At 42.6% G+C, this 25,504-nt stretch overlaps 1 protein-coding gene across 12 annotated transcripts in view; it reads right to left on the bottom strand.

Moving 5' to 3' along the window:
• The window catches only part of PPP4R1 (protein phosphatase 4 regulatory subunit 1), a 67,702-nt gene extending 43,403 nt beyond the window's left edge, over positions 1-24,299 (bottom strand). Inside the window, exons 1-6 of one of the 12 annotated variants that reach the window (XM_049830248.1) lie at positions 24,139-24,299; positions 21,425-21,587; positions 20,393-20,437; positions 19,735-19,875; positions 8,160-8,295; positions 828-934 (exon numbers count right to left, since the gene is read on the bottom strand). In XM_049830248.1, the coding sequence (XP_049686205.1) occupies positions 828-934; positions 8,160-8,218 (166 nt within the window). In that variant the 5' untranslated portion in view covers positions 8,219-8,295; positions 19,735-19,875; positions 20,393-20,437; positions 21,425-21,587; positions 24,139-24,299. The other 11 variants (XM_049830251.1, XM_049830247.1, XM_049830249.1 and 8 more) reach the window with 11 other exon arrangements.
• Positions 24,300-25,504: the final 1,205 nt, after the last annotated feature.

The following is a 25,504-nucleotide window of genomic DNA, read 5'->3' as shown; positions in this document are numbered from 1 at the left end:
ATAGCACTCCTACAATGACAAAAGAACGAACTTCAGTTCTTCTCTGATGTTTTGCTGCTAAAGCCTTCCTTCTTCCTTCTAGTGCTTCAACTGTATCTTCAATGTTGAAATCCAGCCCTTAATTCTTTGTAGAGCATCTTCAACCCGGAATTTTGTTGCAGCTCTGTCCACACCATCCTTCCCTTTGTCCACTCCCTCACCGCTTTTTAAGTGCTCCTTTTCTTTCACATTTCTTTTTCATTATTCTCCTGCTTTTGCCTTTTATTCCACACACCCAGTAGTCCCAATATATTCACAAGCAAAAGTCCTTCTATATCTACGGAGCCCTCCTACTTATTACTTGTATCTGCATCTTGCTTACCAATTCCTGCTGCCTCTCTTACCTTCGCAAGTTGTTGCCCAAAAGGGACCAAGGGACGAACTTCAGTATTTAAATTCTATCAAAACTAATGGGAGTTTTGTACAGATGTTTTGCAAGATTCTTTTCAAAACAAGAAAGTCATCTTTATCTACATATCTAAAATAACCACATAGATCTGCTGAATAGGCAAAGTACATAACACAAGTTATTAAAAAACATCCTGTTAGAAAGTGGCAATCCTACATTTTGAATGGGGTTTAATTCTGTTAAGGAAAATGGTAAGGAAAAAAGTCATCTTGTGGGGTACGATTTAGCAAAATGAAATTTTACAGTATTTTACTGCATTTGCAGAAGCTTAGTTTGGATATTGGAAGATGAGAAAGAACATATTGGTCCTGTGCTGAACACAAGTTCCGCAATTCTGCCTTTCCCTCATTAACCCAGTAAATTGTTTAATGCTACCTACCTGAATCATCAGCTAATCTGCTGATTCTCTCCAACACAGCAATACAATCTCTCTCATCATCACTGACTTCCTTCAAAGTGTCCAGCAAACTTCGAGCCACCATTTGCCTAGTTTACAAGAAAGATTAAAAATCAGCATTATTTGTGTCCAGAAATACAGCCAAATCAAAACGTTGTGTAATCATACAAGTTTCTTAAACCAAACAGTCAAATTTTACATAGATTCACTTTTAGCTCAGGAAATTTAGTTAGTCCTGCTTTGAGAATTCTTAATTCCAATACCCCCTGTAATCCTGAAGAACTGTTAACTTTTAATGTTACATTAAAAGTATCCTTTTGGTTTACAAGGATAAGGGAAAGCAGCCACAAAGATAAAAAATAGTTATTATCTGCCAAGTGGGCAAACAAGAGTTGAATGGTAGGAAGGTAGTCTCAGCCTTCCGTCTTCACGTCTGAATTCCCAAACTTGTTCCATACACAGCAAGACACCATCACTCTTGTCAGTACAATTTTTAACAGAATTATGAAATTATTTCACAAACAAAAGCATGAACACTTAAGCTGAAGATTTCCATACCGAAGTGATGTTTAGAAGCTAAACTTCACTCAAATGATATATAGACCAATGGGCATATACTGTGAAAAATAAAATAAATGTACTAGCCCATGCGTGGCTGGGACATACATGAAGCAAAGTGAAAATGAAAATGAACCATTAAGAAAATATTAAACAAGTCAGAATCAACTCAGTTACTACTTCTAATGCATGAGAAGTTTTTCTAAGGATTAGCTTGTCTGTAACAAGATATAGTCAAATTTGGGTTTTTGTCCTCTAAGGTTCTCTTGCAGCCTATGTTACAAAATCATGCCCATCAGTTACCTAGAAGAGCCCTATACATTAAGTTTTTAAACAATGCAGCTGGCAACGTGCGGTAATCAACCTTTCTCCTCAACAACAGTCTGCAATGGCATAACTTCTTTCACCCTTTTAGACAACATGGGTTGAACATCAGTTCAGAGAGATTATCCCAACAGTGGAACAGGCCAAGGAACAGTGTCCAACACACAGCTAGCTCTTGTACTGCCCCAGAGAAATTTATCAAAATGCTGAAGCAGCAAGGGTCAAGTGCTAGATATTTCCAGAACTGGCTGATGGAAATACTGTTAGGATGTAGCCTAGAGAAAACCACTGTTGACAAACAGCAGTGCTGTAGCCAAGAGCTGAAGCATAGCTAAACTTGATAACGTTCACTACAAACCGTGAATGTAAGCTACAGTCACAAACTGGTAAGAAACAGATGGTTACATTCCTAGTGTACAGCGGAAGCTTGACAACTTTACAGTTCCATGCAATTGGAGAAATGCAGTAGGTGTTCCTATGAATTCCCAAAGCTAAGCAGGCATTTCCATTTTCTCAGACTGAAAATCAATAATTTAAATGTTTCGTATTGGCCACTTGCAAAACTATATCTTAAACTGTTTTGACATAAAGATGAACAAAATCCTCTAAAAAGCAAACTGCAGAAAACCTGTTTGCCTTTAACAAATTTCCTTGCCTTCACTCTTTTCAACTTGGTAAAAGTGTAATATCCTTCAGCAGAGATCTTGATATGCAGTTGAAAGTTCAGCTATCAAAATCCTAATGGAGGAAGGCAGACTACATGACACACTAACCCAGAGGCAGAGTTTACTTGGTCTTTTAAAGGGCTGAACACCTCCGAAAAGAGAAGAACAACAGATGAAGCATATTTCATAAAACAGCCTGCTTGGATGCACGTGTCTCCTACATACTAAATGTAATCTTGGAAAGCAAGAGACAAGTCAACTGACCCACTGAGTTGGTCTCAGCAAGTAAGGAACCACAATAGACACCACTACATCCCATCTGGCTCCTGGGGACCATGGAATGGCCTCCTACTATGCTGGGAGTTTTGAGAAGACTCCCATCTCCTCCTAGAGCTTTTTTAGCTTTTTTAGTGGTGGCTGCATCCCACAGTAAGTCTTTGCTAGTTCCTGTGAGTTGGACAGATGGCTATGCAGAAGTAGCCATGCTGTATCCTGAAGGCCACAGACCTTCTGCCCAAGAGGAGCAGATGAAAACACAAAGCCTAACCTACAGTAGATACAACTTATTAATCTAAATGAAGCTCAGAAGGGACATTCAACTTTGTCTCTGCACTAAATGCAGAAGATGGCCCTCACTTACATCCAGGTGGTATTCCCCTCTTTGGCTTGTAAAGGAATCAATGCATATACTTTTACATTTAGCAGACTCTGGTAAAAAGTGTTACAACAAAGGCAACAGGGCAAGCTAAGCTCACTTTAGAAAACCTAACTGGGTAGGCAGCCAGTAATGACAAGGTAATCTCTTAACTCCATCCATCCATCCAGCATCCTAGAAGATGATGTCCACTCATGTCCTCCAAGCATCACAGGCTCTGACCCAGTTCTGCCACTACCCCCACCAATCTGACAAAATTCTTCTTGTGCCTCTGAGGCACAAAGATAGACACAGAGCTAAACTACTATACGTTGATAGGTCATTGCAGTTCTCTGTTGTAGGCTTTTCGTAGCTCAACTGCCAATGCTTGCATGAGAAGGAAGGTCAGACTGCTAGACAGGGCACCAGGGACCCTTGCTTACTCTCTACTCTCCAGTAAGTAGAGCATCCATGACAGATGTTTTAACATCTGTCAACAGCCAGTGTGCAGGTTGCAGGTGGACAGACAACAGAGTGCAGGTGGACAGATAATGGGTTGTAGTGAAATGTGTTTTGTGAAGGAAAGTTCTGACTCTCGTTGTGTAGCTGCACATACAAACAGGAAACATCCCCAAAAGTAACCCGGAAACAACCCGGAAGTAACCAGGAAGTAAACAGGAAACAACCCGGAAGTCATTCCTCACTCATTGCCTACATGCTAGCTCTCAGTCTGTGGCTAACGTGAGGTAAGGAAACGAGTGGGAACAAAAAAGAAATGAGCGGAAACGACAGAGCGGAAACGACAGAGCGGAAACGACAGAGCGGAAACGACAGAGCGGAAACGACAGAGCGGAAACGACAGAGCGGAAACGACAGAGCGGAAACGACAGAGCGGAAACGACAGAGCGGAAACGACAGAGCGGAAACGACAGAGCGGAAACGACAGAGCGGAAACGACAGAGCGGAAACGACAGAGCGGAAACGACAGAGCGGAAACGACAGAGCGGAAACGACAGAGCGGAAACGACAGAGCGGAAACGACAGAGCGGAAACGACAGAGCGGAAGCAAAAAAGAAACGAGAGGACACAGAAAGGAAACTAGAAGAAACGATAGAGGAAACCAGAGCGGAAGCAAAAAAGAAACGAGAGGACACAGAAAGGAAACTAGAAGAAACGATAGAGGAAACCAGAGCGGAAGCAAAAAAGAAACGAGAGGACACAGAAAGGAAACTAGAAGAAACAAAGAGGAAACCAGAGCGGAAGCAAAGAGGAAACCAGAGCGGAAGCAAAGAGGAAACAATACTAAACAAAAAGGAAACGACAGGAAAAAAGAGGAAATGAAAGGAAATAAAGAAAACAGAGGAAACAAAGAGGAAACAAGAGGGAACAACCGGAAATAACAAGGAAACGTCACAAAACAACCAAGAAACAAGAAACAACCCCAAAAGAACATGGAAATAACCCGAAGAGAAACAGAAAACAAAGTAACCCAGAACCCGGAAGTAATCTGAAAGCAGCGCGAAAAGAAAAAAGATGCAACCCAGAAGTAAGCCGAAAGTAAGACGAAAACAAAAGAAAAAGGTGCGACCCAGAACTAACCCGAAAGTAACCGGGAAGTATCACGGAAACAGCCAGAAAACAAACAAGGGTGCAACCCAGATGTAACACGAAAACAGCCAGAAAACAAGCGTGTAACCCGGAAGTAACACAATAACAGCCCGAAAAGAAAATGGGTGCAACCCGGAAGTAACAGGAAAAGACCCCGAAAAGAAAAAGGGTGCAACCCGGAAGTAACACAAAATAGCCCAAAAAAAGTTGCGCCCCGGAAGTAACCCGGAAACAACCCGAATTAAACAGGCAATAACCCGGAAGTAAACAGGAAACAACACAGAGGAAAAAAAGAACTAAAGAACCCAAGAATTAAACAGGAAAGAACGTGGAAGTAAATAGACTGGAAATAAACAGGAAACGACCCGGAAGTAACCCGGAAGGAAGCATTAAGCATCCCGAAAAGAAAAATTATACAACCTGTAAGTAACCTGGAAACAAACAAAAAAATAAAAAGAAACACCCAAGAACTAAATAGCAAAGAACATGAAAGTAAACAGCCTGGAAGTAAACAGGAAACTACCCGGAAGTAACCCGGAAGCAAACAGGAAACAACACGGAAGTACCCAGAGGTAACCAGAAACAACCCGGAAGTAGTCAGAAAAGATCCCAAAAAGAAAAATTATACAACCCGGAAGTAAACAGGAAAACACGGGAGTAACCAGGAAGTAACCATTAAATATGGAGGTAAATAGGAAACAACGCGGAAGTGACACGGAAGTAAGCCGGAAGCAAACAGGAAACAACCCGGAAAATAACCCGGAAGTGAGCAGGAAACATCCCCAAAACTGAACCAACCCAGAAGTAACAGGGAAGTAACCAGGAAATTACCCGGAAGTAAACATGAAACAACATGGAAGCACCTGGAAGTATACAAGAAACAACCCGGAAACCGAAAACAAACCAGAGACACCGGAAACACAGGAAAGAAACAGGAACCTGTCAGCAACCAGAAGTAAACAGGAAGGAACCCGGATGCAGATAGGAAACAACCCCTAAGTAAAACAGGAAACAACCCCAAAGTAAGCAGGAATTAAACCGTATTGCCGGAATAATTAATTTAATTAATAATTAATTTAATTTTCCAGAATTAAACCCAGAAACCAAAAACAAACCGGAAACACAGGAAAGAAAGAAACAGGAAAGAAAGAAACAGGAAAGAAAGAAACAGGAAAGAAAGAAACAGGAAAGAAAGAAACAGGAAAGAAAGAAACAGGAAAGAAAGAAACAGGAAAGAAAGAAACAGGAAAGAAAGAAACAGGAAAGAAAGAAACAGGAAAGAAAGAAACAGGAAAGAAAGAAACAGGAAAGAAAGAAACAGGAAAGAAAGAAACAGGAAAGAAAGAAACAGGAAAGAAAGAAACAGGAAAGAAAGAAACAGGAAAGAAAGAAACAGGAAAGAAAGAAACAGGAAAGAAAGAAACAGGAAAGAAAGAAACAGGAAAGAAAGAAACAGGAAAGAAAGAAACAGGAAAGAAAGAATCTTACCCTAATTTACCCAGGCTCAATGATTATGTTTCAAGTGTTTGGGCATCTATAATCTGAAGCTTCCACACAATAGCAGGTTCAAGGTCACAGAAACAATCAAAACATTATTAACTCCATCATAATATAAAATGTTAAAACTACACATAAGTAATTGGATGTGATTATACCCTACTGAGAGACATAAATTAAATTACATTTAAGTTCTTTATTCTTATCTTTTCCCTAGGAAATGCTCCAGTTCATCTGTCCAGCAACAATTTCTCCAATTATTCCTGAGACTGACTAATGCCGAGTCATCATAAACTGCCCGCAATAGTTACTCGCTATCACTTCTGGTGATATAGCTGCTATTCACAGTTATATCACTAATGGCTATAAGATGCTACTTCCTATATTTTCTTATGCTACATAACATACTAGGTCTACAAAGAAAGCTAGGATTAAACAACATGTTTATACAGCAAAAAAAAAAAAAACCCAAACAAGCAACCACAAAACTCCCAGGGAAAATTATAGCTACTCCACCCACCTTCCCCTGCAGAAAAGCACAGGCAAGCACAGGATGCACACAGCTGGACAGAGTCATCAAAAAGATTTCAAGCCCATGCACGCCCCACACCCCATGCAATCCAGGCTGAGAGACTCAGAGAGACAGTTCTTTCTTCAACAGGCAAGTAAAATATTGGGACCACTCTTCTTGTTGAAAATTCAAGTCACAACTTGAGTTTCGGGATTTGTTCTCCTCCCTACTGGCTTTTATTACATAGGTGTCACCGACAGCCCTAAAGGCTCCTCTTCCCTCCCTCCCCATGAAAAGTCAAACACACAAAAACTCTCTCCCGGTTGGTAGATTGACGATTTCATCTCAAACTGTAATACACCACAAACTTCAGATTTCAGGAAAACAGAAAATTTTAAAATCGGGTATTTCAGAACTGATTTATTCATACATTCATACAGGTTTATGCAGGTTATAATAAGAGAAACCATTCTGTAATTGTTAGCTTCAGTTCAATCAGAATGAAAACCTTCAAAATGGAGATATGTTCACACAATGGACTATGGAATTTTAAGTACACTTCACATAACTAAAGTTAAGCACAAGGCTAACCCCTTACAGAACTCGGGCCACAACCAACCGAATAGGGGCTAACCTACAGGGTGGATTATCATACTTCTGCATACTACTGAGTTAAGATTTCAACACAAAAGCAAATAATAAAAAGATTTACTTGGAGCTCAAACTAAACTACATTAAAAAACCCTCATCCCTAACATATTTTATACATTTCTGTGATCTTCTAACTGTTTACAGTTCGAATTAAAATAAATGCTGCTTTGGAATTTCTCCATTCCATTGCAAAGTGTCTGTCTGCAGGGGATGGGAGGGAGGGTGTGTGTCTGTCTGAAGTATGCTACAATACCTGTGCTTTTAAATGAAACAACTAGCTCAGGGGTATTACAGAAAGGAAAATGGCAAAATGTAGACCACAGTATGAACTGGGCAAGGTAAGGCTTTTTGCAGCAGTTTTTCATTTGCAATAACCGGAAGCAACAATACCCAAACTGTAAACTAAGGATGAGGATGATCCTGCAGAACACTTTTTGGGTTCCTCCATCAATCTACAGTGCTGTTCATTATCTGCTCCTCACCTTTCATGAAGTACTTGCTTAAAGCCACTTTCCACAGAGTTACGGATACAGTTTACTATTATATTCTAGTCCTGTGTCAACAGGAATGTTAGCATCCACAAAAAACCCTAAAGGGATGTGGTCCAATTAATGACAAAGTTCAAGAAGTCCTGAACTACAGTTGCTTAAAAGGTAAGCAAACATTTTTCTCTTATCATTAATATTTTGCTCTCTGCAAGCAGAAGGAGTGTCAGCAAACAAGAGGAGGAATGGAAACTGAAGAATTTTGTAAAGCTTGGGGTTTTTTTTCATTATTTGTACTTCATGCAAATTAACTTCAGTCAGATTTGAATCAGATTAATACTTTGCATACCATTAGCCAGACAGGGCATTTATAAAGCGTACCTGTTAAATATGTTCTCACTTGCAGCGTACTTGTCCAGTCTTCCCAAAGGCGTCAACATCTCATCTTGTGAGACAAAGTCCAGGGCTGAAGGTATAATAATCACATCAGACTCTGAGCTGTAGTCATCCACACCAACTATCAGAGACATCAGAAATATTCCTTATAATCACAGTAGTTTAACACTAAAATGATATGTCTGTTGTTGGTCTGAAATACAGAGGTCTAGGCAAGGCCCCACTGGCAACATATTTACTAACTGCACTACATCGTTCTCCCTAGCTTTCCCCAACCCCCACAAAGGCTTTTCTATACCAGACTGATTGATTACGTATAAACTGGACTAAATGGATTTTGATTAATTTTCTCTAAATTCCTAAATATGAAGTTTCACTAAACATCTAAACTTCATGATATTTTTAGCTGACAAACAGTATTTTTATACCTTATATTTTTATTAGGCAAATGACTTTTAGCTAATTCTGAAGTCAGCTTTTTGAAGATGCATAGACTAAAATCATAGTGGCAATTAGCCCGGAGATAGAGTTAATACAACATCATCCAACAGAACAAAAAACTTTTTTAAAAAAGAAGAAAAAAAACTAAATTAAGCATGTTAAAAAGTTCAATGTGTGTTGCTATATCCAACTACCAATTACAATAGACACAACCGACCTATTACATAATTATTAACCAGCGCAGCAAGAGGGAACTTTATATAAAGAGACATCTTTATCAACATGGAACCACAATTAAATGGAAAAGGGGTCCATTCCTGCTCTGCAGAGCCGCTTGAAGAATTAGGATTTGAACTACCACCTTTTCTGCCTTCCATATGCCCTCGATATGCTCAAAAACTCAGTTCCATAACAAACACCTTAGCCTGCAAATGCAACCACTTATTTGCTAGCATTGCAAATGCATTCACCCATTTGCGAGAACTATCCCAGGTCACCTGCTTTGTTCCTCAAAATACAACACAACAGGACACTACAACTATTCTTCAGTCTAGCCAAGTTTCTCTGAGAAGCCTCTTGAAAACTGGCAAATAGGGATGGTTAGAAGACAAAGACAGACCTGGAAGTCCAACAGTGATTTTTTAAAAAGTGAACTCTATAGAGGAAAGAAAAAAATTATTGTCCTCTTACCTTCTATACAATTATACTACACTACATAAATTGGTTTTCAGACGTTACCTTCAACATTCAGAATACGTAAGCAGCAACCATTTTCTGAATGTCTTCCTTAACATACTTCAAATGTCAAAAGATTTAACACCAAGCTCTCCATAAGAGTAATATTTTTAGACCTAAACTGAGTTAATAGCACTCCTTTACCAACAAACTACTTCTTCCATTTTCTAGGTAGAGAATCAATGGACATGGTTTAATTGGCCATCAATAAATCCCATCCCTGGATGAGGGTCCAAATTCTGCAGTTCCTGATGGGACATGAAATCCTTGCCAGAAATCAAATGAAGGGACGGGAAAAGAGCAAGGGCGTAACCAGAATCTGGGAGATAGGGGCAAGGAAGAAAGTGTGCTAGGAGCTGCGAGACAAAGTAGATGGGGAACTAGTGTTCTTGGATATGCCTAAGGTAGAGGATAACAAACCACAGGGGGAGGAGGGGAAGGCTCAAAGAAAGCTCAGCTGCAGAAAGCTATTGCAGCACAAAGGGAAAGCACTTAGCGATCCCAGGTTTACACAACTGTTTGAACCAGTGTTTGGCTTGGGTTTGTGGGTTTGATTGAGGGGTTTTTTTGGTTTGTTCTGGGTTTTTTTTCAAGAACCAGTTTCATTTTCAGAGGAAAGGTAGGGGAAGGTAAAAGTGCATATCTTCCACAAAGATCTTGATCACGCTGTGTCTTTTACAGACAGGTGCACAAGATAATGTTTGGAAAAATAATTACTATTTTTCTTTTATTTAATAATGCATTAATGACTCTTTGCCATAGACTGCTCAGTAGCAAGGTCTACATGTATTCTTTTTGTTCTTCTGTATCTGCTGTGGGCTCCAGGACAGAACCATATCCTGCCTCATTTTGGCATGGAAACTCAGTAACAATGAGCAATTTTCACTTCCCAAAGCTGAGCAACAAACAATTTTAAAGATTCAAGATTTCCAACTAATGTGACAGTTCCCTCATTTTATCTTCTGCATTCCCAAAGCGTTCCAAAGATCTATTAAGAAGTCTCTATGGCAGTTGGTATGGATCTATCTAGTAAAATGGATTAATTTTTATTCAACTGTAGTACAGGCTATTTGCTATGCTCTGCATCAAGTATTACCATAAGGGTGTTCAGGTTAATACAGCACTTATATGCAGAAAGGACTTAGTTCTGTTCTGCTGTTCAAGCAAGTAATTTTTCTGTTTAATTGTAAAGCAAAAATAGTAGTCCTACAAGCCCAAACCTTTGATATCATAATCACAAAATAAGAACAGCAAGTTTTGTTCCAAGTCACTGTTCTCTATGCTATGAAAGAATAAATGCACCTCACTTTCAGATTTCAGCAGAACACAAGTAGTATTCTCAGCCCTTCAATGTTGTAAATTCATTCCCTTCCATCTCATTTTCTGTAAGAAATATTGTTTTGCACCTTGACATTCTGCAAAGAGAAATCCGACTCAACGTAAGCATGGAAGCTAAACATCTGTATTTGTCCATGCTTAGGAACTCGCTCTTACCCTTTCACACTGCACTGTATTCCAGCTCCAGTGACATCACAGACCAAAGTGTCAGTTGTGCTATTTCAGTTTCATTTGCTACCACAAATTTACTGCACTGCTTCAGTAACGTTAACCAAGAGCTACTGCGATGACAGTTACACAAATATTACAAAATGTGTTTGTCATGCTGAGTTACACCACCCTGCCTGCCTGATCCAGGTAGCACTCACGGGTGATCATAGATCCCACTGTCAGAAAGTGGGAGCTGTTTTTTCCAAGAGACACTTAAAATACATCATCTCCGTTTTCCTGCTGTAGTCTAAGACTGAAAACACAAATGAGATGCCACAAGTTTACCCTGATGTTGCAAGGGTTTTCAGAGAAAAACATAACTTTGAACAGTGTGTGATTTTACTCGTCAAAATTACAAGAAAAGTGAACAAAAGTGTAAGAGGGATCTGCAAGTAATAATCTTAGATTCCAGTCCATCCACCATATTAGCAAAAGTAAGAAGCACACCTCCTTTTCTCCATCTCTCCCCTAAATTTCCCCTTCAAATATGCAGCACTATCTGCCTTGAGCCTCTTATGAATGTGGTGAGGTCACCACACCTGAATGCAGAGACTGCTGTCTGCACTCCCAAATTTGTTGGGATTGGGTTTGTGGGTGGGGGAGGAAGAAGATAAGAAGGGGGAAATGCAAAGCTGCTGTGCTAACAGCAAGGCGTACCGCCTTAGCCCCTATGTAGTACTTTCATAGCAGAGCTTACTAACAGCTTGAAGCACAGACAGAGCAAACCCTTTAAAATAAAGCTTTGGTACAGGCTTGGTGGGGGTAGCATTTAGCAGATGAAAGAAAGATGCAGAAATCAAAATCAGCATTTGTTTACACACAGAACTTGTGCAAGGACGGCACAGCAAATTTAAAAGACCCACTAGACTAAAACATATCAGACTAAAAGGGTATTTTCATTTAGCAAAGGCTTTCAAAAAAAGATAGTTATCAAGCATGCCAAAGGAGTTGTATTTCTCACCAAGCATCAGACGAAACAAGAGGCGATACAAAATTCTTTAAGCAAGGAGGCGAAGCGCAGCTAAAGACAAGTTTGTCTCTTCAAGGCATACACAAGCAGCACTGAAAATCCTGATCTGCGGTGAAACAAAGGCATAGTTCTATCTCATATTGCTCACTTGTCATTTATTTGCACAACAGCAGAATGCATCTTCTACTGGTTAACAGTTTGACCTGCAATAAAAGCTGGGCCAGGGGAAACTGAAATATAAAGGATATCCAAGCTACAAGTTAAAACAATCAACAGTTTATATTTTGGCCACCAATTTCCTGTTGGGAGCGTGTCATGCCCATCACCATGGTACTCAAGTCCCCTGCTATTTAAGTCCCTATCTTTTACCCCTTCCAAACAACTGCATACAATTAAGAATCATGGAATGAGGCTGGAATGAAGTGCAAGTCAGCTAGCGTGAGTGCAAAGTTCCTCTAAGGTACTTTTTTATCCTCTACAAGTTCCTTGCAGTCAAAGAAAGGTGTCCACCGTCTCTCTGTAGAGCACTGCTGCTTGCAGGGTTTTTGATTGCCTCCATGACTGAGAACTTTGTAGCACTACAAAGAGAATCCCACGTCTGTCTTCAATCAAGATGTTCTCCCTGGTCCTACCACGACAGGACACATGCATTCACTGTGCCTGGGGCCATGTTCAAGTTCTGCCCCTAACTGGGTATCTGGTAAACACAGAAATATTGAGTTCAAATGGCATATGCTTTAACCTTGGACTAACTGGAAGGGAGAGCATTATGAAGCAAGCAGTTGAAGCTCAAATGCTCCAAAGGCTCGTGCTAGCTTTGCGATGCTGATGTGACACCAGAAGTTAACACATCAGCTACTAACCCAACCGCTGCATTTGAAACAAGCGTTGCTCTGCTCTGCAGTTACTTTGACTGGTTCAGTCGCAGTAACTGAAATACACTGACATGGGCTAAACGTTGCAGAGAAGGGAAGTTCCATGACTAGCACAACCACAATCTATAAAACATGGTTTTGCAACACAAATCACTTTGAGCTTCCTAACTGTACTTCTCCTCTGTCCACTTAAACCCCAGACAATGCTTGAGATGTTGTTTGACAGCATTCAAAACTCTTGGTGGGATAAGCCTTCATGTTTTCTGAGCATTCAGGGGCCAAAATTCTTTCTGCAACTCTTCATACTTTTCCTCTCTGTGCTCAGTATAAAGTAGGAAACTGGTCTACGGGAGAAGATTGAGCAGCACAGAATGCAGCAGATTCACTCTTAGAAAAACTACGAGCAGCCATGGGTGTTGATTTCAATGTTATTTAAAACAGAGTTTCCTCTGATAAAACATACATACAAGCAAACTTCCACAAGCAAGTATCCCTACAGACTAATCAAACTATTCTTCCTGCAGGCTAGAAAGGAAGGAAAAGGTGGCCTTTCCTCCATTCAGATATTTGGGAACTGTTCAGGCACTATGGAAACAAGACAAAAAAAATACCTAAGCAGACTTGTTTACCAGAGAAAAACGCTCTAACAGTCTGCATTAGTGATCATATAGAATGTCACTTTTGTACACCAATATATTTAGCTTTTACGCAAATTGTATTTCAGAATGCATATTTATGCACTATTTGCCTTTCATTTTTCTTTCCCTTAAAAATAGTTAAAAAAAAAAAACCAAAAAAAAACCAAAAAACCAAACCAGCACTCTCAACTCTCAGTGCAGTTGTTCTGCTGTTGTGAATGAACACCCTTCCCAAACATATTCTGGCACTTCATGCAACCTATAAATCCCACCCAAACCAAGAAAAAGCTACATTAATTTTTCTTATGCTATACCTTCTAAAGCAGACAGAGAAGCCCTGATGATCAGAGTTCCTTCAGGGGCAGCTGTCCCTGCCTAGCTCTTCCAAAGACGGAATTGTTACTCCAGCTCTCAAAGAAGAAGCTATCCTTTCATCCCGTTCTGCTACTGTTACAAGTCATCTCTTGCAGCTACTATTCTTACAATGAAAACTTCCTGCCCACACAGAGGGAAAGCCTTAGCAGCAAAAGACACACGCAGGAAAGAGAGGCATTTTTTATCTTCAACATGCTGCGGTCTGCCACCTCCACAATAGGTCAGCAGTCAGAAACAACTGCACAAACACCAAGGTTTCACTCAAGCTTAAGATTTTGAAAATGTCCATCTCTTCCCTGACTCATTGACTCTTTCCCCTTTTTGCTTCCCCCTCCCCCCCCCCCCCCCCCCCAAGTGGGAGAGAAAGGGAGAAGGAGGAGAATACCTGAAAGGCCTAGGAGATAAATCAGGACAAAGCCAAAATTTAAAAAAAAAAAAAAAAAAAAAAAAAAAAAAGGGGTGGTGAAAACCTTAATTGACAATTCCTGCCAGAGACAGGAACATAAAAAGTGGCTGGCGAAAAACACATTTCCACATCAGAAGTGATGCTACTGGCCTTGGGAAGCTGAAAGCCTAGAAAATTACCTCTTCTTCAACCGTCCACTAGCTGTAATAGAGAAAATATGTGCAGCTGCATGAGAAAGGTTCATTAGCCTATATCAAATCAAGCACAACCCCTTCCTCACATCATCATCATCTCTCTCAGATCCTAAGAGGTTGCTCAAGAAAAAGAGACTAACCCACTACTAACCTGAGACTGCTAACACCAGAATTCCGTGGAGACACATCCATCCACCTGAGTCTCCCAGTTTCTATGAGGGTCAATCACCACATTAAAAGACAAAGAAATGAACTGAAGAGTCAGGAGAATTAAAGCTTGATCTCCAGGGGAAAAAAAAGACTTAACAAGTATGCTTCATTAACATTAAAAAACAGTTATTAGATTCCCAACAGAACAGAATCTCAGTCACACCAGAGAACCGAAACAAAAAGTCTGCCATTACTTTCTGCTATTGTTTTTTGCAACACGGACATTAAAGACTGCAGACTACTGAAATGCCAACCCACTAACTCAAACTATCTCTTTTACCAGAGCTAAGTCTCTGATGGGACCAAAAGGTCAGTACTGTGACATGGCATTTGAACGTTATGTTGGAAATTTAGCTATACTCAAAGCTGGAATTAAGTCTAAGAAGTGACCTGACTTGCAGTCTATACATAACAACTAACAGCATAACAAAATTTGCTAATTCTTGTTCTGTGGTAAAGGAACAAAGGAGCCACAATACAAAAGCTTCTGATATTGCTATGTACAGCTGTTGGAAAAGCAAGGTGAATTTTAACATACTGAATGCATGTTATCCCAGCATAATTCACTGCAAGGGAATATGAGCTGCAACACAGCATCGGGTTGTGATTGTGATTTGACAGCACGTGGAAATACAGACTGATTTTATTTACCAAAAAAAACCCCCAACCAACAACAAAACACTCCCCCCCAACCAAAACCCCTTTTGACTTTAAGTCTTATGAAAAAAGAAAAAAACTTTAAAAAAATTAAATTGAAATTAGCTTCTATTTGGGAAAAGACTTGTGTGCTACACAAAGTCTAATAGAATAATTTAATTAAAAGCATTCAACCAATACAAGCTCACTGCTAATGTCAGATGATTTGCTGATCACCTGGAACAAGAACATATCATCAGACATAAACCAGCTTTTGACACCTGCAAATGCACAAAGAGTATTTTCTTCAGCTCAGCTAAATAACTGGTTCACTCACAGCTGAGAAGCCTGCTGGGAGGAGAGGCTAGGAAGACCTGTCCTCCCTTTCCAATCAGTGAAAAAGAACTCAATACTAAAACCGGAGATGTAGCAGATTATAGCTACTGTATTTTTATTATTATTCTTGAGAACTGTTTAATCCCTGAGTAAAATCCAACCAGTAACACTAGATCTTCTAATTGTAAAAACTATCTTGTTGTTAAATTTTAAATCTACCTTGCTGTTAAACTCTCATGCCAAGGAAAACAAGTTTACACACAGGTGTATATATATAAAAACTCATTTAACAGTTCTAAACTAGAACTGTCTAACCTATGCTTAGATATTTTAATATAATTTTCTGCCTTTTTAGTTAAAACATCTGAACACTAAGTGTACAGAAAAAGGCAACTATCACTCACCATTTTTCAACATGATAAAAGGTAAAGCTTCAGAATCTGAATGTTAAGCTACATAACCCCCAAAGCATATATATATCACCTGCAACCATCAAAAGTCCAAAAGTTTTATGTAAATGCAGCTGCCAGTTACCAATGATAAACATTTTTTCAAAAAACACAAATGCAAAACAGCATTAAAACCAGTTATTAGATCAAAATTTATTTTCTCTCCTGATTTAAATCACAATTAAAAACCTGAGTTAAATAAAGCTATCCTCCTTCACAATCTGAATTCTAATTACAGATGGGCCTATTCTTCAGAATACACATCCTGCACACATCAGCGGACAGACTGAAAGAAGTCAGCATCATGGTAGGTTTGATTGCATCTATCTGTACTGATCAGGGGGTGTGGAACACAAATCACCTAGGAAGAGTCATAAAGAACATTTTATTTATCATCAGAAATATATAACTCTACAATCCCCATGTTTGCTTTTCAACCATTTTTGTTGCTTATTTTCTTTTCTATGCCATGCTTAGCTTATACAGTTATGTTATTCTATTTTGATTTTGTACACACAAAACAAAGATCTGAAAAAAGGCCAAATTTTCACTGACTTCTTTTCCTATACTGTGCAAGATTTTAGACAAAAGATCAAGCAAGCCAACAGTCCAAGTAGTGTTACAGGCAACTGTCCAGCTGACACTGAACTGCTACCTTAATTTTGACACCTTATAGAGGCCAGATGGGATGAGGTGTCTTCTGCAGGCTTCCACTTTGAATTTTCACCCTAGTGCCTTTAGGGTGGGTGGGTTTTTGCCTTAATGGATATCATGCAAGGATTCTTGTTAGGTTCACCTTCATACAAATGAAATGCAATGATATATTACTTATTTGGAGGGATAGAGTCAATAACAAAGTTGCCTTTCCCAAAAAGAACTTACATTTAGGAATTGAATTTCTTTTATAACCTTCTGTACGTTCAGCCAGGATGTATTAACTGAATTTTTATTTATTTGCTTCAAACTACCAAACAAGGAAAAAACACTGGCTGAATATGGGAGAACCAGATTTTCTTTAATTATTTTCATAGCCTTTGACATCAGGAGCTACCTCTACAGAAGCAAAATATTACCTAAAATTAAAGTACTGAAATACCACATGCCAAGCTATGTAACTACATAAAGCAATCATCTGTGTAATGTACCATCAGGTGTAAAGTATGCATTCACCTGTAAAAAAAAATAAATAAAAATCAGAGCTTTCCAGTTGTTACCAAGCAACCAAGAACAGAATATAATATGAAGCCTTCAAAATAGAAGTGCAAACCAAAGCTGAAATTAATTATTTAAAAGTCAATCCAGCTGGTGTATCAAACACTCTTTAAAAGCCTTTCTTATACAAGCTCCTGTCTAATCTCTGCCCTCTTAAACAAATAAACAAAAGGCAATTTTTAAACAGATGCCTTCCAGAACAGCATATATTCTGAAGGTCTCCCACTACTCCATAAGCAGATTTACTACTCTCTGTTGAAGTCTAAGAATGTTTCATTTAACATAAACATTTATCAAGTTCTCTTTGGAAAAAGGTAAACTTTCTTTTACAAGCAACTATTAGAACAGTACTCCAAAGATATAATAACTTACTATTTTATATTTCAGGCTAATTAGCATCCAATGAGTCAGCACAATAAATCAGGGGAGGCACAAATTGTACAGTTGTACAAGTTGTTGACTAAACTTCAACTTGCCAGTAAGACACTTAATTCCAGAGACCTTAAAGATGACTATCATAAAACAGCTGTTCTTAACTCCGCATATCTAAAAAGATACACAGATGCTTGGTTCGTTACTTTTAGCAGCAACTGTGCATTGCTGTTTGCTCGACTCCAGGACTTCCTCTTACCACTTTAGAACATGACCAATAAAAAACTATCTATTAGTCACTTTGATGATTCTTTCATTTTCTTTTGTACTTTTACTGTATTAGAAAACGGTGAATCACACTGTAGATTCTCATTAGCAAAAAACCAAACCCCCCCAAAACCCAACTTTGTGATTCAGAATCAAACCTAGACTCAGTGATGAGCTACAAGGGACGCCTAATCTAGTAAAATATTTTAAGCCATATGCCTAACCACAGATCCAACTTCAGATGTCCAATCCAGATCTTTACCCATGCATCTAGTCTTAATCGCTCCTGGTTTTTCCAGCATACCTCATAGATGCTTTGCTATTGCTTGATACCAGATCAGTTAAAATCTTGAAGATTTATTGAAAACTACATAGTTCACTTTTCAATTCATCTCATCTCAGTCTTCTCCTACAATTCATATTATTTTACATTTACCTAATTTCTCCTCCTAAATTACACCACCAGGGCTACAGGTATGCCTGCACGACTTTCTCCTTGTTTGTCCTTAACTATAGCTTAGCACATTTAATAGCAAGACCAAAGCTGCCGGCACTTCCAGTTTTCTCACAATTGTGTTCTACTACTTCACGAATACAACTCTAAACCAGCATCTCACTCTACTGCTCAAAAGAGCTGTAAATATCTGAAATATTTACAATAGAGAGGTACCACAGGGTGGGGGCTTGGCATAGGCAGGCAAAAATTGCTGGGTTTTGTCTTTTTCTTTTTTTTTTTAAAATTGTCCATTTCACACATGCAACCATAAAATGTAATCCCAAATAACGCATCAACTGGGAACACTTTCATAAACTGCGTAAGACCTGTTGTATGTGGGTACAAAACATGGTTATTGCAAAGAAATACCACTGCACAAGAAACAGTGATTTTGACTAAATATGTGCAGTCTCCCTGGTCTGTATTGTCTTTCTTTAGCTCAAACCCACCTCACAAGAACAAAACCACATTAAATTTACAACCGTAAAAGACATCGTGTGACTGAACTATGTCCAGACAGCACACATTGATTCGTACGGATTCCTGGTTTTTTTCTCTTAAAAATGATACGCGTAAGCATTGAGCTATTCACTTTTATCTACTTCCATCAAAACCTCAGTAAGCTTTAATGAGGTTTCACATTTTTAGATTTCTATGGCTCCTGCTTTCAGGATGCTCTCATCTAGACTGAGTCATATCTCCACACGTATATTACTTTTTCATGTTTAACGACAAGACCATAACATTCAAACCACCACCAGGAACCCACAGGTTCAGAATCACCTCTCCAATGATTACACGGAGTTCTTACTTCAACTCCTGTCCTACAGTCAACAAAAATCATCATCTAAGCGGAAAGTTAAGAACGTGCTTTGTTTTGGGCTGGTTTCTGGTGGGGTTGTTTTTTTTAAGTGTGTCTCTTCTGAAAAAGTCCTGTAATCGCACAGTTTTCAAACAGCTACACTATCAATGCGATTTCAAGCCATCAGAATTGAAAAACTAAAATAAATTAAAAAAAGCCTTACAGGAAGGCTCCCTCTTTCTGCAAGGCGACGCACAATAAGAGCCTTTTAAATGTCAGATGACAAAACCGAAAATGTAACAGTTAAATTCCGACAAGTTAAAATAATTCTCCTCTAAAAACGTAAGCTGTAACCCGAAAGGTTTTTCTCCTGCAATCCACCCGGATCACTGAGCGGACCGACTGCGCAGCAGACAAAATACCTTCAGAGAACGACAAGGGTCCATGCGCCCACGACAGGCTGAGAGGCAGACGCTTGCGTTACCAGCCGCCTTGAAAAGAGCCGCCGCCTCCATTTTCACTTTCTGCCCCAAATTGAGCCTCCTCCGCTTCCAAAAAGCGCCCTCGGCATTGACATTACCAACAGACGCCTTCTCACCTGAGTAACATTTTACGGTCTGCCCAGCCAGGCTTCACACCGCTGAGTTAATAGTTTTGCACCAGAGCCACACTCTGCAATTTGCACCCTGACATTAACTCTTTTCCACACACCTCTCCAGCGGGGTCAGGAACAGGGGGCCTGAGGCGGGGAGGAGGGGGGGGGGGGGGGGGGGGGGCGACAAAAGAAACATAAAAGGAACGAGCAACCCACACGCTGCGGCCTCCGACCAGGCAGGTTTCTCCTCCCCGGAGGCATCCCCCCGCGCCCAGGCCATGAGGGGACGACGCCCCTCGGCGGCCCGCGGGCTGCCACACCTCCCGGCGGGGCGGCCTCCCTCCCGCCCTCGGCGGCCGTTAACGGAGCCCCCGCCCCGCGCGCGCTTCCCGCCGGCCAACGCACCCCGCTGCGCGCCGCCGCCGCTCCCCCGCCGGAAAGCCCGGCGGAGCCCGGCCTGCCCCACGCACGCCCGCGTGCGGGTCATGCACACAGGGAAGCGCGGAGCACGGCGGCGGCGGCGGCCGCCTCCTCCTCTTCCTCCTCCTCCTCCTCCTTCCCCCGCCGCCCCGCCTCCCACAATGCACCGTGGGCGCTCCCCTCTGAAGCCACTTCCTCGCCCGAAAGCCGCCCCGCGCCGCCGCCCCCCGGCTCCACTCACATCCGTCGATCTCCTCCTGCAGGTCCTCCTGGAGCAGCGACAGATCTGCGGGAGACACACCGTCTGCCAACGCGCCCGGCCCGCCGCCCCCGCCAGCCCCCGCCAAGCGTGACCCGGCTCGGCCCGCCGGGCCGCCGCCCGCCGCCCCACCACCCCCGCCCCACCCCGCAGCCCGCCGCGCTCCGGGCCGGGCAGCGGCGGGAAGCGCTTCCGAAGCCGGGGGGGAGGGGGGGAAGAGGAGGGCTGGCGCCTCACCGGGGAGGCGGCGTGTGCGGAAAGGGGGAGGGGGGCGCTACCTACCCGCCATCTTGCTGCAGCCCCCGCGGGGCGCCGGGCTACATTTAACCCGCGGCTGGGCGACGAAGGGGGCGGCGGTGCGGGAGGCGGGAGGGGGCAGGCCCCGCGCGGTCCAGGCCCCGGGCCCGGCGGCGTCTCCCCGCGTCCCCGGGAGAGTCGCGCAGGGAGGGCGGGCAGAGGAAGGCGGGAGGAGGGGTCTGGGCCGGACACGCTGCCCCCGCCTCCGCCCGGCGGAGCCGCGCTCGCTCGCTCGCTCGCTGAGGCGGCCGCGCCTCCCCGCCCCTCGCTCTGACTCACGCCCGGCCCGCGGGCGGCGAGGTGGGCGACCGCCGGGACGCGGCCGCTCAGCCCGGCCCGCTCACCTGGCCTCGCTGCTCCTCGCCCCGCCGCCATGTCGGGGCGGGGGCTCCTCCCGCCGCCCGCCGGGGGGCTGAGGCAAGGCCCCACCGCGCTCCCGCTCCCGCCCTGGGAGGCCGCGTTTTGGGCGTTGTGGGGTCACCCGGCGGGGCGGCCCCGCCACGGAGGCCCTCTTCGCCTCGGGCTGCACGGGGCCGCTTCCCCGGGAAAGGGGTCTCGACGGGTCGGCAGGAGCGGCCCTGGGCGCTGCAGGGCACCCGAGCGGGGGAAGGCGGCGGCTGTGGTGGTACCGCCACGGCGCCCACCAGCACCCTCCGCCTGTGCGCTGCCGAGGGTCGGTCCCTGGGAACCCGCGGCTTAACAATGCGGGGTGCTCACCGCATCGCTGCTCTGCCTTTTAACTTGGGGCGTGAAAATAAAGGGTTTCGTTGTACACATCCGCCAAGGTACCCTTCGTTTTCCGCGGTTGTCGGCTGTGCCTCGTCGACAGTGCTGGTGGTTGTTGCCATTTTAACTGTTTCGATGGATCTTCCGCTGTAAACTGGAAGATGAAAGATGTTGGATAAAACGAGTGCTCTGATCAGTTGATAGCCGGAGCACTTGGTAAAGCATAGGACCGTCACCGATGCTACCTGGGCGTCTTATCTGACCCTTCCACAGTCTTAGTTTTGTCTCGGCAATAACTGAGGGAAGTTATTAACACACAGAAAAGCGAAATAAGTTCTTTTTGCCCAGTTTTTCTACAACGGATGCAGTTTCAGTAGCCCTGTTTTTAATTGTACGTTTGACAGCGTGACTTGTAAGCTGCTTTTTAACCTCACGTGGCTGTGTTTATTTGGTAAGTTGGTCAAGCATTAAACCTCTTACAGTCTTTCATTCTCTTGGCCATAGTGGCTGAAAATGTGTAATCTTCTTTTAAAATGCATACATACCTTCCCTTACAATCCTACAGAGCGAGCTCTGCCCTGTTTCACACCCGCTTAATCTTCAGTTGAGTCACTAGGGCCTACTGGATACTGATTATCCAACACTTGCTTTTATTCAGATACATAACCCCCAAATCTGAGTAAATCAAGGAAATTGACTGTGACTAGGTTATATGAACCATGCTATTCTCTGCCAGTGTAATTTAAGAGGAGATTCAGGGGAAATACTTGACATCACAAGTAGCTGGCAATGCTGGGTGTAATACCAATAGACCTAGAGCAGAAAAACCAAGCTTACTTGAAGGGCATGTTTTTATTATCTCTATTACCACAAGTTATTTCCAGGAAGTTTTCTCTCCTCTCCACTCTGCATCCTTCACTACAGTCAAGGCTCAGTTTTGCTTCCTCTGAATTTAGTAGCAACAGCCTAAAATGTGATGTGTGGGTTTGTTTCCTTTTTCCAACTCTTTACAAAGAGGGACTAACACACATTAACCATAGATTACTGTGGTCTGAGGGCATCAAAGCTACCTTGACCATTATTATTATTATTATTATTATCACCAGAATGAGAAATGAAACTTAATGAGATACATCTACGCCAACTAGGTTTATAATTTGGAATGCAACAGAATTATTGTTCTTAAAAGTGTATTAATAGTGTTAATTGTTGTCAATTGATTATTGCCCCATATGTAATGGTCTCTAGCATATTTAGGATTTTTTTATTTCTATGTGGATACTTGTTTAAAGAGAAGAAGAACAATTTATGCAATAAATCAAGGTAAAATGATAATTGCAAGAGATCTGTACTGGGTTTGTGTGGCAAGGTTTTGGTAGCGGGGGAGGGGGGGGTTAGAGGTGTGGCTTCTGTGAGAAGCTGCTGGAAGCTTCCCCTATGTCCAACAGAGCCAATACCAGCCGCCTCTCAGATGGACCCACAGCCAGCCAAGGCCAAGCCCATCAGCAATAGTGGTAGCACCTCTGTGATAACATACTCAAGAAGGAAAAAAAGTTGCAGGGGGCACAGCAACTGCAGCAGTAGAGAGGAGTGAGAACATGTAAAAGAAACAAGCCTGCGGACACCAAGGTCGGTGAAGAAGGAGGGGGAGGAGATGCTCCAGGCGCCGGAGCGAAGATTCCCCTGCAGCCCGTGGTGAAAACCCTGGTGAGGCAGGCTGTCCCCCTGCAGCCCAGGGAGGTCCACTGTGGAGCAGATCTCCACCTGCAGCCTGGGGAGGACCCCACACTGGAGCAGGTGGATGCCCAAAGGAGGCTGTGACCCTGTGGGAAGCCCGCACTGGAGCAGGCTTCTGGCAGGGCCGGTGGTCCCGTGGAGAGAGGACCCCACGCTGGAGCAGGTTTTCTGGCAGGACTTGTGACCCCCTGGGGGACTCGCGCTGGAGCAGTGTGCTCCTGAAGGACTGCACCCCATGGAAGGGACCCACACTGCAGCAGTTCATGAAGAACTGCAGCCCGTGGGAAGGACCCACGTTGGAGAAGTTTGTGGAGGACTGTCTCCTGTGGGAGGGACCCCATGATGGAGCAGGAGAAGTGTGATGAGTCCTGCCCCTGAAGAGGGTGAAGCAGCAGAGACAACATGTGATGAACTGACCCCAACCCCCATTCCTCATCACCCTGCACCGCTGGTGGGGGTAGGTAGAGAATCTGGGAGTGAAGTTGTGCCTGGGAAGAAGGGAGGGGTGGAGGGAAGGTGTTCTGAGATTTGGTGTTATTTCTTATTACCCTACTCTGGTTGATTGGCAATAAATTAAGTTAATTTTCCCCAAGTTGATTCTGTTCTGCCCGTGACAGTAATTGGTTGAGTGATCTCTCCTTGTCCTTATCTTGACCCACGAGTCCTTTGATATATTTTTCTCTCCCCTGTCCAGCCGGGGGGTGGGGGGGAGTGATAGAACAGCTTTGGTGGGCACCTGGCCTCCAGCCAGGGTTAACCCACCACAAGATCATACTTAACAAATTAATATAAATGAATTTTGGACCTTTCTATGTGCATATGATCTTCTGAAGCAGTGGTTAGTTCTTTCTCTGTAGGCAGGACTGTGTGGTATTTAAATAGCACAGACAACAAGGATCAGTGTGATTTCGCCTTGCAAGACAAATTATAATTGTTCAGGAATTGCAGGGGGGTTTGCTACGTGTTACCTGTACAGCATCAGACTGTGTTCCTCAGCAACAGCTGGTCCCAACGCCATCACTAGCAGCCATCAGGAAAGGTCGCTTCCTCTTGTGAGTAGAAACTCTGTGGCAAAACCTTTGACTTGTACAGTGACACACACATGGAGGGAAAAAAAAAATAAAAGAAGTTATTTGGCTTCATGCCAACACACAGTGCAAAATCCCACTTAATGAATAAGTAACCAGATATTTCTAAATTTCTTGGCCTCAATAAATCCCCAGGTACTCCTTAAGGGCCTGATCCAAAGTTCAAGTTGATGGTAAGATTCCCTGGTCACAAGCAAGGCAGACAGAGACCCTGTAAGTGTAGGACAGACGCTGGCTCTTTCAGACAGCATGATGAATTGCCATTCTAAAATAACATACCTAATTATGAAAGAAAATTTTCATAACAGACTTGTTTTATTAGATGAGACCTGTTAAGGAGCAAGTAACATAGCACCTGCCAAAATGTTCTAGCAGATTTTGTGCTGGAGTTCTCATCGTCAGTTTGAGTACCCTTACAGGTGCTGGGAAGCAAAAAACTTAAGAGATAAACCCGCCTTCACACACTCTATCTCATGGAAAAACACACTACAAAGGGTGGAAGCCAAGGCTATGGATGGAACGATACAAATAGAAGACTCTTTGGCAAGATTAGTTGCATGTCATAAAAGACACCCGTATTGCTATCTACATGACGTATCTCAAAAAAGTCCACAGCAATCAGCAAGACATTATAGCATTTACGTAAAGTACTACATAAATCCTTTCAAACCTACACAAGTGACCAAGTTAAGCACAAGATACCCAACGTCCATCTAGATGTTATTTGCAGCATGTTATTCTGTAGTTGTATTAGCAACATTTCTTTAGTCAAAACCGCTCCAGGTATAAGGACCTCAGGCTCAAAAACCCTGCAGCCCCAAGGACTCACTCATCTCATTATATTATTAGCTAGCATATTTTTATCTATTTTGTCTCATTTGATCTAAAAAGCAAGTCTGATCAGACAACAATGCCAGCTTTCAATGTCCGTGTATTAACTAGTTTTGCATTTCTCCCAGGCTACCCTTTGTGTGTGGGAAGAGCTTCCCATAAGCACCTGCATAGCCATCTCGCTATCCTCCTTCGGATTCCTCCCCAAAATTCTCTTTTCCTGTAAAGCCTACAAAAAAATGCATTTGGGTTAGATTGCTGGTGCACCAAGGCAACTGCTTATCCTCTTGAGTAATAATGACTCATAGTTCTCTTGTCCACCTGCAGGATTCTGTCTTTATGGTTAAAACACACCCCCTTTACTTTATAGACCATCTTTTTGTTCTTTACCAATACTGGCCCATGACTAAGCACA

Source organism: Accipiter gentilis, chromosome 27 (assembly GCF_929443795.1).
Source record: "Accipiter gentilis chromosome 27, bAccGen1.1, whole genome shotgun sequence".
In the NCBI taxonomy this organism is placed as follows: Eukaryota; Metazoa; Chordata; class Aves; order Accipitriformes; family Accipitridae; genus Astur; species Astur gentilis.
The sequence above is the reverse complement of the archived record's forward strand: the minus strand, read 5'-3'. Positions and strand labels throughout refer to the sequence as shown.